The sequence below is a fragment of the Chrysemys picta genome, chromosome 7 (assembly GCF_011386835.1).
Source record: "Chrysemys picta bellii isolate R12L10 chromosome 7, ASM1138683v2, whole genome shotgun sequence".
NCBI classification, from domain to species: domain Eukaryota; kingdom Metazoa; phylum Chordata; order Testudines; family Emydidae; genus Chrysemys; species Chrysemys picta.
In genome coordinates, this window is record NC_088797.1 from 92,409,351 (window position 1) to 92,422,746 (window position 13,396).

Genomic DNA, 13,396 nt, shown 5'->3' on the forward strand with positions numbered 1-13,396 from the left:
ACTGACATGGAGATATATGTTTACATAAGGTATGTGTGAAATTCAGTTTCAAAAATTGGTTCAAATAGCTTTGTGATATTTTAAAAGGACCTACATTGGTGGATAAATAAGTGCAACATAGATAACAATGTTAAAGGATACCCTTAATGTGAGTGCAAGAACACTATGTAGGCTAGTGGGGATTTAACACATAGACTGAGGGTGGTATGTGATTCTAAGATGCCATATTAGTTCAAAACTGGTGCCATGGGAAAGTGATCTTCATGTTTCCTGCATATTATGAGTATTTTCCAACCTCACTGGCCATGTATAAGGCTACAAGTTTGTCACAGAATCTGTGACTTCCAAAGATCTCCATGACTTCAGCCTGCGGCAGGGTCCTGCCATATATCTCAAACCTCCTCCTGAACAACTAAGGAGCATCACTGAACTCTGAACATAGGTTGCGCTTGATGATTTGATGCCTCAGTGCGGACACACTCAGCTCCCTTGGCATTGCTGCCTTGTGTGCTGGAGAGCTGAGGCAGCAGTGCCAGGGGCGCCCTTCAAGCACTGATGCCTTGAGAAATGCTTAATGAGTACAGGCAAGAGGTGACAACCTTCATGTGTCATTTTGTTGTAAACTGTTGCCTATAATAGGAAAAAACTGAAGATGCTGTACCACATTAGGTCTGCCCACTCTTTCAGATGCTGCTGGCTTCCACTGCCCTAGCACCTCACTGGCTGAATTGCAAACCTCTCTCCTCACCCCTCCCCCCCCAGCAAATTCAGCTCCATCTTTCTCATTAGGAATGCTGAGGAAAAATAAGGGTAGAGTATAGCCATGATGTTGGTATAGATTTGGGTGGGATAGCTCAGTGGTTTGAGCATTAGCCTGCTAAACCCAGGGTTGAGAGTTCAATTCTTGAGGGGGGGGCACTTAAGGATCTGGGGAAAAATCAGTACATGGTCCTGCTAGTGAAGGCAGAGGCTGGACTTCATGACCTTTCAGGGTTCCTTCCAGCTCTATGAGATCGGTATATCTCCATATATAAAAATGCCAGTGGAGGACAAAGGCGAATACAGCTGGCTCTCCAATATGCATCCTGCCAGCTCTGAAAAGATGCAGTTTTTTTTAGCAACAAGTGTTGATGGGGTGTATTTTCAGTTCTGAGTGCCCATAGGGCTTAGAAATTGTACCATTTAAAGTGGAGTCTGGGTACGCCCTTTTAATTATCTTATTTATAGATTTTAATGGAAACTTAATTTTGACCATTTGTCATAGTTCATGGACTTTACTCTCGAGAATCTCTGATGGTAATACTGACTTGGTACCTAGCTTGTTGAGTCTGTTCTGCATCTTCTATCCCAAACATGATTCATTGCTGTTGTTTTTAATAAGTTTTTTTAGATCCTTTAGGGAACTCTGTGTAAATGGGAACATTCTAATACATTTCTGAATAATGGAAATATTAGTAACTTTTTATGTATAAAACAGATACTAAAGTAAACATTTTTAAACTTGTTCAAATGATTCTGCTGAATACACTAGATAACTATAACTGGGCTATACCTATATATCTGCAAATTCTCAAGCTATTACCTGCTTGAGACTCTCATTTGAAAAAGCTGCATTATTTCAGTGTTAATGGCTCAACTCTCCGTGTGTGTAACTCCTATTGACAGCGGTAGGCAAAGGAGGAGTAGTGTATGACCCACACAATATGAAATATTAAAGCTTGTGTATTATAACTTTTCTGGCGCACGCTGTCCTTCGTGCCACCAATGAGCTGTTCTCAGCGAGGAATGGAAGTAACATTAGCTGTTGACTCAGAGTAGCTAAGAAACACAAATTGCTGGGCATCCCTGTGTCCTGGCCCATAGGAGGAAGTTAGCTTTAAGGGACAGGGATCAGACAGGGCCAGAGCTGGGTATAATTTTACATGTGTTTCATGATAAAGTTGTAAACTGCCTAGTGACAAAATTCCTTGTCATTTGAGAGCTCTGCATGAAAGCAGGCTGTAATGAAACAGGAAAAGTAATAATGATTAGGTTTAACAGTAAAGTTTTCAGACTGTTGTAGGTCATCATCACAGATGCCAGCTCTGAGTCTTCCAGTGTTCTAATCAAAGTGACAAAGGCAGAAATATTCTGTAATTTGCTGATCTATTTTTATCAGCAGTTCCAGTTGCAATGCCCATACCTGCCAGTCAAGAGTTCATACATTAAGATTCCCAGTGACCAGTAGTCTGCTGAAATGTCATGACCTTTGTTCAGGATGATCTCTGGGGCTACATATTCTGGAGTTCCACAAAAAGTCCATGTTTTTTTTCCAAATCCTATTTTCTTTGCAAATCCAAAATCGACCTGTGAAAAGAAAGGAATTCCATCAATGCAGAAAAATAAAGGACATTTCAGTGATGTGTTCTGTTCTTCTCAGAGTGAAGCAAAGCAGAAATAAAGGTTTCCTCATGGGAATATTATCATAAACGAGAGCATGCTAGGTTATTACAAAATAAAACACAACCACAGCGTGACATTTTTCCTGAGTTAGCCTTCATAGTGCTTTTCTTGAGGTAAGAAGGGAGAGTGACAAACATCTCTTGGTAGTTAGTGGTTACTAGATCTGTTCTAATAAATTCTTGCAGCAATGTCTGCCCTATTTAAGTGATGTTGGACATTTGCACATGGCTCACATTTTTCCCCTCTTTTAATACCAAACTCCTGTCTGAGTAATGAACTATTCATGTCAGTTTATTAAGGCCAGATCAAAGGATAAGCACCAGTTCAGAACAGCATGAACAGGTCCTGTCCTGCACTCTGTTTGCTCTCCTTTTCCTTTGGTAACTCATGCCATCTGAACAATTCCCAAGAACTACAATTTAGGCAGAGCAAACAATGACAAAAATATTATCTCTCTTGGCCATATTTTTTCCCCTTGATTAACACATGGAACCACATCAATTGGGATTTGATCGGGGGCTGCCAATGGAACATAGTTCTATGCTTTGAAAATGACAATATCCAGGGAGATCCTGAGGTTTCACTTTAACTCAATAGAAAGAGTGGTACAGTAAAAGAGTTTGTCACCCAGCTAGGAGATGGCAGTTATTTGGGCTTTTATAACAACCCACAGAGTGTCACTGCAGGAAAGCATAAATCTAGAGCAGCCCCAGCAACTGTTATAATTTAGATGAGGGACCAAAATGGCATACAGCCACCTGTTGCATCCCGAATTCTGCCAAGCTAAACTCAGAATTGGGCCTTTGTGCTTTTAACTGCTGCTCAGCACCTAGAGAATTTTGATAGGTACAGCTGGAGATAAATCTAAATAAATTAACAAATAAATATAAGCAGACTAGAATTCATCTTTTTGTATTATTGGGTTGCATGATGGGTGCTGAGCAGCAGCTGCCTATGGAGACCTCCTAAATTCCATTTATATCTATGAGGTTTTCTCTATAAATCTTGTGAGCATCTTTCTGTACACATCTATTCCACCCCCGATACAACTCATTTAACTCCTAGCTACACCTCTGGCATGCTATCTGTGACAGGGAGATACAGGGGTGGGAGAATGGCCCTGCACCACTTGGGAATATCCCTGATTTACGCTGGAATCCTCAGAAGAGAGTTTTCCAGCTTAATGCCAGAGCTGGTTTATGGAGGCCATGGTGAAACCCAGAATCAGGGCCACAAAATTTAACCCAAAACACACTAAAATGCAGTAAAAACAACCCCATAATACCATAGCTCTTAAATTTTCTGCTACACTCAGAACAAGCTTCACTTAATAAATCCCCTTCCCTGGAAAAAGCCCAGGAAAATAGGTGAGTCTTGCAGTGTGTTAAGAAGATTACCAAGTCCGGACACAGTTGGATGAAGGACATTAATTTCTAATTTAAGGACTCCTGTCAGAGAATGTTCTGCCATCTGTCCCTTCCTATTTACAGTAGGGAGTTCAAGCAACTCTGGTGATTGCTACTGCCACGGTATCAGATTGGGAGTCTAAGTGAATTGCCTATGTCCAGTTTTGCAAACATTTTGTGTTCCTGGATGCTATTTGCTTGGTTGACCTATAACCTGAACACACCCTTATTTTAGTAGGTTTAGAATATTTTAGTAATGCTACTATGCAGGTGTTTGCATATCATGTTCTCGGTTCAAATCAATAATTTCTGACTAAAATAAAAGATTTTTAAAGTACATATAAATACTCTCTGCAGCATTTTATGACAGGTTTCAGAGTAGCAGCCGTGTTATCAAACTGTCTGTACTGGGCTATCTTGATTATCACTTCAAAAGTTTTTTTTCTCTTACTTAATTGGCCTCTCAGAGTTGGTAAGACAACTCCCACCTGTTTATGCTCTCTGTATGTGTGTATATATATCTCCTCAATATATGTTCCATTCTATATGCATCTGAAGAAGTGGGCTGTAGTCCACGAAAGCTTATGCTCTAATAAATTTGTTAGTCTCTAAGGTGCCACAAGTACTCCTGTTCTTTCAGCGTTTTATGCTTACACTTTGCCTGGGTAGGGATTAAGGTTTGTGGGTGGGGGGCCTACCTGAGGAAGGAAAAGCTTTCTGGATCCTCATTCTTCTAGCAAGTTGTCCATGAAGGGACATAATTCAGTCCTTAATATTTAGTATTCATGTGCACATGTCTAATGGCCGATACTTTTCAGAGAGCCAGTCAGATCTTTACAGCCAAGCTTCTGCTTTTGCAGGAGCAAATAATGGTATTTGACTATTTAATTTCCTGGTTTGCAGGTGAAATCAGGTAATTAAAATGTCTAAATGGCTATTATTTATGCCCACTAACTAAATTATGAGCACAAAAATGAAGGTCAACTTTACAAATCTGGGTTACCTTTCCCCTGCCTGTTAGTTGCCCAACATTGTTAAGCAAATCTATATGAAACCTAATACACATTGCTACATTTTGATTATGTAGAATTTCTCTAATGACCAATGTAAAGATTTCAAAAAGGGAATAACAAGATCAGGTAACACAGATATGTAAGAACTCTGGCACTAGTGCAATTGTTTTACTTGCCCCTCAGATCACTTAGGGCCTGATCCTGCAATCACTTTCAAACATGCTTAACATTAGGCATATGAGTGGCTATACTAAATTCAAAGCAACAGTCTAAGGGCATTACTTGAAATCAAGTGAATACTCCTGTACCAAAAGCTAAGCGCATGCGTAAGTGCTTGTAGGATTGAGGCCTTCATCTAGAAGTTTAGGCTTAAAAATATTAAAATATAACTAAATAGGAAAAGACTCTTATTACAGCAACATTCTGTATTAGCTACATTTTAGCAGGACAAGCCTGAGGATTAAAAACAATTAATGAGAGTAATCATTTCTTGAAATAACAAAATGTGATTAATATCTCCATAAAACAATTCATTTTTTTTAAACAAGCAAAGCAACTTGTTCACATCAGGCATTAATAGCCTGCAAAAATTTGGCACCAGTAGGCTGTAAAAAATAAAAGCGATTAATGAGTGTCAGCCAAATAAAATATTGAAACATCTATTGTAAATGTCTATTTTTGCCCCTGTATGCATCAACATGGTTAGATGGATTTTTCCTAGTTCTTGTCTCTAAATAATTTGCTCTGGGACTGCAACTCTTAACTTAATGCTAAGTTTCAGACAGAAGTACTATTTTGTGGGTGAGTTATAAACTCCTTAGAGTAGGAGTTTCTGATGGAAAAGGTGATGGAGACTTAACTCTAGTGTAGTAAACATGGCACTGTAGTATATTTTTGCTGCACAGACAAAAAAACATTGTAAGCACTCACCAGTTTGGCATAACCTCGGTGATCTAGAATGAGGTTTTCTGGCTTGAGGTCCCTATAAATTATTCCTTTGGAATGCAGATAGGCAAAAGCTTCCACTACACATGCTGTATAAAATCTGGTCGTAGAATCTTCAAATGAACCTCTATATAAAAGAAAATGGAAAAAGGTCTGGGGGCCATTTAAAATATTTGCATTTAATGTTGTATATTTGGTTGTACTATTATTGCACGTCACTATGATTACAGCAATGAAATAAAGTTTAATGAGAATTAACCTCTGCTATGTAGACCATATAGATTTACTACTCTAGATTTTAAGGCCTCAATCTTGCAAGATGCTAAGTACTCTGGCCCATTCCAGCAAAGTTCTTAAACATATGCATAGTCCTACTTACTTCACCTTGAAGGATCAAGCCCTAAAACATAATGATAGTTCAAAACAATTTCGCTATGAACCATATTTTTCAAAAAGTTTTGTCTGTAACTACCTCAAGGACTTGTGGCATCAAGACAGTAAGTTTCACATATTTTATGATCTTACTCTAGCCACTCCTTAGCTGCCAGAAGGAAACATACTGTGAAATAGCTGTATAGATATGATACAATCATGTTTCTCTCTTTGTCTGTTTAATTTGTTGAAAGTTTATAGCTTTGAGATAAATAAGGAAAGCTTCTTTGTTCAAGTTGTGCTTATGTTTTATTCAGGTGGGAAAAGAGAAGATATCAATATCTCAAATTGATCACAGGTATACCAACTATCCAGTTGTAGATTAGCTATTTACTCTTTAGCTGCCAAACTAGTCTTCTATATTAACAATTAGGGAGACTTGGATTGCCAACCCTCCAGGATTGGCCTGGAGTCTCCCAGAATTGGCATCAATTTCCCGGTAACTATTGAAAGCAATCCAGGAGATTTTAACAGGATATTTTAAGAAAATGACATTATGTCATGTTCGGTAAAAAAGATCCCAGAATAGCTTCAGTCAGAGTTAGCAACCCTTAGGGAGACCCACTTACCTTCTCCTACTAAAAGCCAATCTTATCTACTCACTTTACTTGATCTAATCAATACAATACATACACAGTTTGGAAGCCCTCTGCTAATTGGAAAATAGCCATTAGCAAACTCATTTCTGTTTGGTTTCCATTCATGAGGATAGCATTTTACCCACTAGTTGAATTCACATGAAGCATTGTTTTAAACCAAAGTTCCAAACTTAACACAAATATTGTTACATTAGACACAATTATGAAATAAATATGAAGTCATAACAAAAAAGAATGATATTTAATTCAAAGAAAAATTTGTATAATACATCTTTCATATTTATGTAATATATAAGTTTTGAACTAAATCTATTAAAATGGATCAAAGACTAATGTTAGATACTGTTCAAGACTGAGACAAAAATAAAAAGCTATTATTTGGAATTTGAAGTGTTAATTTCAAATTTAAAGAAGTGAATCACTTCCCACTCTTTTGGAATGAATATATAGTTACTTGAAATCATAATTAGATTTTGACAACAGAATTGTTTGAGCTCTACTAACTGAAACTAAAATAAATAAATAAATAAATAAATAAATGTGCTTCTAAGCTAGATGGCAGTAGAAACCACAATTCAAAGAGCAAAAGAATGAAAGAATTGATCAGACTTCTGAAAAAAAAATTAAAAAGAATAAATCCAGACACCTGTTAGCTTTGGAATTGTAATGCTTTTTAAATATATTGAGAGCAGGCAGATTTTTAGAAGAAGCAGAATATAAAAAATAATTAAAGTAACTTCTTAGAGATAATTAAAATATCAGTTTGATATTTGTTTTAGGCTCCATTTTCCTTTAATGTTTAAATTGCCTGTTTACTCTGAGGACAACATTCAATTTACAAATTTAATCATATCTATTACATTTCTAATTGTGTGCTTATATTTATAGAGTGTTTGTGTACAGTTTATCACATGGTTATCTCCCCTCATATGTAATATATATATTACACCCAAAAAGCTAAGATAAAAGAACGTTATTAAAGTTACAAAGTCAAGGAACCAAAAGTTAGGAAATGCCAGAATTAAAGTTGCCTGAGCAGCTTGTGTTCTCCTCATTGTTCATTGGCCCATGCCTTACTGACTACACACTTTTCAAATCCTGATCCGTGGAGAGAATTATTAATTCCCGCATGGGCTTTTCTATGGCACTCATCACTACGTGTCTGAGATGCTTCAAAAACATTTAGGAATTTATCTTTTTACAACCCCTGTGGAGTAAGGGACTATTATCCCCATTTTACAAATGAGGAACTGAGACACAGACGGAAGGAACCAAAAAGGCTATGTCTACACTTCAGGTAAACACCTGCAGCTGGCCCTTGTAAGCTGACTTGGGCTTCGGGTGCTTTGGGCACGGAGCTGTAAAATTGTGGTGCAGATGTTCGCTTGGGCTGGAGTTCTGGGCTCTCGGAGCCTCTCGCGGGGTCCCAGAGCTCAGGCTCCAGCCTGAGGCCAAACACCTACACCTCAGTTAAATAGCTCTTTAGCCTGAGCCCCATGAGCCCGAGTCAGTTGGCACAGGCCAGCCACGAGTTTTTAATTGCAGTGTACACATACCCCTAAAGGGAGGCAGCAACATATGTTATCAGAGGCTGAAATATAGGTGGCACATAGGGAACTTTTACTCTGAAAACTTAGGTGCTGAGTGAGTTTAGGTGACTATGGGGTTCAGCAGGAGTTTTGTGAATCACGGTGGAGCCAAAACTGAGATTTAGGCACCTAAACTTGATTAGGTCTCAGGTTTAGGTGCCTAAGTAGCTTTGTGGATTTGGGCCAGACACACTAAGGTTAAAAGTATCCAATAACTTGGATTAGGGCACTCCTCTGCTATGTGAGAGACCCACCTTCAAACTCCAGCTTCACATCAGGGAAGGGAAATTGAACCCAGGTCTCCCACATCCCCTAGGTGAGTGCGCTCACTGTCTAAAGGTTATAGGGGAGGCTACTGCCTCCTCTTGTTTGCTTCCTCCCTCTGTCTCCCTTACCCATTCCCCCTCCCAAAATGTTTTGGGTGAAAGTCCATTCTGAATACACTCCCTGCAATTTAGGACTCTATAAATCAGATCCTCTCCCCTGGCTCTGTTCCCTTTTTATGGATCCTAAGAGGCTCAGGTTAAGTGGAAGGGTCTGGAAGGGGGCATGGTAAGGTGGCAGAGGATAATCCTCAGCTGGTGGAGTGATCACTGTCCTAGTTAGTGTAATTTAGAGAAGCCTTTAGGTTACTCCAAGTTATGACAGGGGCCACTTTAGTCCCTGGTCATTTTCAGGATAGCGGGGGTGGGAGGGGAGGGAACAAGACTTTCTCCACCTTTTCTGTGTCCTGTGCCAAGCACAGCTTGGTGATACTCAGGGATCTCGCCTTTAATGTACGTTAGAGATTGTCTGCTAGGAATAAAGATATACAATATTACAGTTCACACTGACATATAATTTTCTCTTTCAGATATAAGGTTTCTAAAATTTCTTACCTGTCCCTGAGAATTGTCCAAAGCTCTCCACCTAGACAGGCTTCCATTAACATGTATAAATATTTGCTGTCCTTGAATGTCCTGTATAGTCTATTATTTGCAAACAAGAAAATGCAATAAAAGTTAAAGCATTCTTTTTGGTAAAAGGTATTCCTGTGATACTTCACACTCCTTATTAACCATGAATATCACTCACTGTCTTCATTCTGTTGTATCATACTTGAAATGTTTCAGCAGAACAGATGCAGTATATTAGTGTTGAAGTGTATTATAAGAGGATGATGTTGCTACTCTGGGAACTAAATTTAGGGCATGACATTTCTAACTACTTAGCCTGATGTTGCTGCTTTCCAAGATCACTTGAAAGAGAGGCAAGACAATATGTACCCCATTTCTTGTAATGAGTAGATCATTTATCCTTCAAAGAGTCAATATATAGATCTGAAGCCTTCCTTTCATTTAATAATTTCAAAAGAATGCCCCTTAATTTTGGTTCATGTAAAAATTTAATACAATTTGCTGTTACATTTCATAGACCTTATAAAAATATCAAAAGATGCTTGTTTCCTCATCCAGGATGATTGAATATGTGGGAAAATCTGCCTAATGAAATAGTTGGGGCAATGTAACGTATTCAGCATGTACTGTATGTCAGGCTTGACCTAGATTCTATGGGAAAACATTCCTTTCTATACATTTCTGCAACATTCTTGTGAAGCAGACTGGAAATTGTGTACCAGCTTCAGATGAATTAAATAAATGGAGTTTATTTATTTAATTAAATATGGAAATAATACAAGGAATTCTAAATTGTTGCATATCTCATTTGTTATTAAACTAAATTAATTTTACTTTACCCATATATTTTTCATTTTAAAGGTGCGGAAGAGCTTTGTACTGACAACATGCAGCTGAATTGCAGAATCTTTCTGGGAGGAAGCTGTACATTTTGGCAGATGGATAGAGGACCATTGGGGTTTTTGACTCCTGGGAAGTTAAGGTCTGGGAGACAGTTTGGGTTTGTTGGATAAGTACATTAGCTCCCAGTGTTGACATTTAAATCACCATCATTAGATTTCAGAGTTACCATAGCACTGAGGCGAACTATTCTCAGAGCTATTGTTATGTCTGTGAGAGTTATCATTTCAGGCTCTCTGCAGAAAGAAGCACACTTTGCTATGTCTGTTTACACTCAGATCTCACATTTGGAAGGTTTTCTTTGCAACCACATCACATAGAACATTATTTTAAAAAATCTCAAAAGGTTTGATTCTGGAACATAATTCTTCAGCAACGAGTGGATTCTGTAGTATATTCTGTGACTGTGCAATTACACTCATGCACAGGGCTCTGTATGTCTTAAGCATTATGGGCATTATTAATCTCAGGTGACTACAATGAAAACAGAAGGTGTTGCAGAATTGAGCAGTTCAAAGTAAATAACATACTTTGTTATACCTCTCAAGGAGCTGTTGTGTGACATATGCCATGAGACAGGGATAGACTAGCTGGATGCTTGATTGATCATGATGCAAGTTGTTTAGTGCATTAGTCTTTTATTTTTGGAGGCATTTGGTTAAATACTAGCTTAAGTAACATCGAAATGTGTTGGTCTCAACATAGTCCCTATCGGACATTACATCACGAAATTGGGCAGAGTTTGTCTTTGGTCGATGTTTGTACAGCGCACAGCACAATGTCACTTAGTTTTTTTTATTACTATTGTTATCATTATTACCCTATTACATATTCTGGAATAACTATTCATCTTTTCACCTCTACTGGAAAAGTCTGAGGCTTATGATCCAGGTCAGGGCTGAGGAGCACTTGCTGAGCTGTCTGAGGAAGCTTGCAAAGTCTGCCTGAGTCAATGTAACTTGTCTCTTGCTTCCGAGAGTGCCAATAGCCACAGAAAAAACAGTTAAAAACCGTAAATGCTCCTCTACTTGTGAAACATTAGTCTTGATTCACTATAGCTAAAATGTACCATGTGTGGTCACAAAAGATTAAAAGAAAGAAAAATGAACCCATCTTTTAGATCCTCACTTAAATACTGGTAAATTTTGCACCTTATTTTGACACTTATTAGGCTTCAGTACAAACTTGTATAGTCAGTCAAAATTAGAGTAATTTAGTTAACTACTTATTATGGTTAAGATCTGTGGAAAGGCTCCAGCAGTGGGATAATATATTGCTAAAAAAAGCAATGTAGATGGGAGGCATGACTTGGGCAAGTAGAAAGCCATGGAGGGCATGTACTTGGGCATGTCTTTACTCGCCTGAGCCATGCCTCACCAGCTACTCTGATATTTATACCCATGCTGGGGGGAGAGGTTGGGAGGGGGGGGCTACTGAGTATATACTCTACATGCCACCATAAGAAGTATGTAGCATAAACCTACCTAAACAGTTTCTGATCAATTTTAACATCTCTAGGTTTACCCATCCTTATAGCAGCCTTTCAAATGGTTCATTACATGAACAGCCTTATTTTAGTGCTTTCTTTTCCAGTATTCTGCATAGACCTGGAGATAAGATACTGGAAAGTATTTCTGTTTATCTTACATAAACATTAAATACACACAAAAAAGAAGGAAAAAAAGTTGATTAGTATATATTTAATTAGCTATTGAGGTTAATGGTACTAGTCATGTAAAAGTTTGCAGGATCAGGCTCCTAATCTTGAGAATATGTTCTCTTTCAATTATGTTAAAATGTCCTTTATGGTTTTAGTGGTCATGTTCTGCTAACTCTGTTATATAATGGCACCTTCCATTACATTAGGATATTGATTCAGACAGTGGGTAGCACATTAAAAACTTTAGAAAATATTTTGTATCCTGTAATAGTCTACAAGGAGTACTTGCAATTTCAGTGCTATCTCAAATCTAGATAACTGAGGCATTTTTGTGGATCAAATATGAAAGAAAAGCGAAGTGTAAAGATAATTGAAGCATTACATAGTGCCACCTTGTTTACTTCATACAGTAACTGTTGTGGCAAATTAATCAAGCATGAGGTTGAAATAAACATATTACAAAGGCAATAACAGATGGTCCTTCAATCCCTAATAAAAGGTATACATATACAATTTTCATTTCAAGCCTGTGTAATTTAATGCTCATGTAAGATAAGATACTAGAAAACATTTCTCTTTGTCTGACGTCTAACGTAGAGTACAGGAAACTAAATCACTACTCTTCAAAAATATACAGATAACTCCCTGGCAAAGTTATTGTTCCATTTCATCTCAATTTTAGAAGAGAGTATTTGCTATTCTTATAGGTTTAAATCCAGGCACAGAGAAATCTTTTGTGTGTAGGTCTCCTTCCTCCAGAGTGAAAGTAAGGCTCAGCAGCCCCCTGTTCCCTCTTCTTTTAAACCTCACAGAGGCCCCTCTGCCATCCAAGGTCTGCACAGAGGTAGGAAATGAGACTAGACAGCCAGGGAGAAGCGAGTATGTTAGGGACACATCATCTCTGCTCCAGCTCTGTGGAGTTCACCTGGGTAAATAATAAAGCTCCATGGTATATTTTCTGCTGAGTCCCCATCTCCAGTGGAATTGAGCTGGAGATGGGGAGTGGGAGTTCTGCCAAAGGCCAGAGCTGGTGCAAAGGCACAGAGCTTCCCCATGAATAAGAGTGTCTGCCAGGTTTCTGATGGGTGTTACAGCATATTTTGCTGGGGAGGAGACACCCCCAGCTGAGTGATGTGTGTGTGGGGGAAATCTCTGTAAGGGTGTCCTCCTGGAGAGTTCATCCCCCACAGACCTGTGTATGGATTTTACCAGAGAGAGAATGATTTGGGCGATAGTTTTATTAATTTACCGAATTTGCTAAATAATATTGCCAATACCTTTGCAATATTTATTGAATGTCAGATTTTTCAACTATCCAAGACTCTTACAATAATCTTGAATATATAAGGGAGCATCTTAGGGTGACCAGATGTCCCGATTTTATAGGGACAGTCCCGATTTTTGGGTCTTTTTCTTATATAGGCTCCTATTACCCCCTGTCCCGATTTTTCACATTTGCTGTCTGGTCACCCTAGAGCATCTCACCATCCTGTTTTCCCTCCAAATATTCACAA

The 13,396-nt window shown here is 38.3% G+C and overlaps 1 protein-coding gene across 7 annotated transcripts in view; it reads right to left on the bottom strand.

The window, feature by feature from the left end:
- The window catches only part of PRKG1 (protein kinase cGMP-dependent 1), an 887,331-nt gene that overhangs the window by 8,747 nt on the left and 865,188 nt on the right, over positions 1-13,396 (bottom strand). For all 7 annotated transcript variants that reach the window (XM_005292477.5, XM_065552028.1, XM_065552030.1 and 4 more), the window contains 3 exons: positions 9,305-9,394; positions 5,792-5,933; positions 2,183-2,346 (listed from right to left, as the gene is read on the bottom strand). In XM_005292477.5, coding sequence (XP_005292534.2) covers positions 2,183-2,346; positions 5,792-5,933; positions 9,305-9,394 — 396 coding nt within the window. The remainder of the gene's footprint in view (positions 1-2,182; positions 2,347-5,791; positions 5,934-9,304; positions 9,395-13,396) is intronic.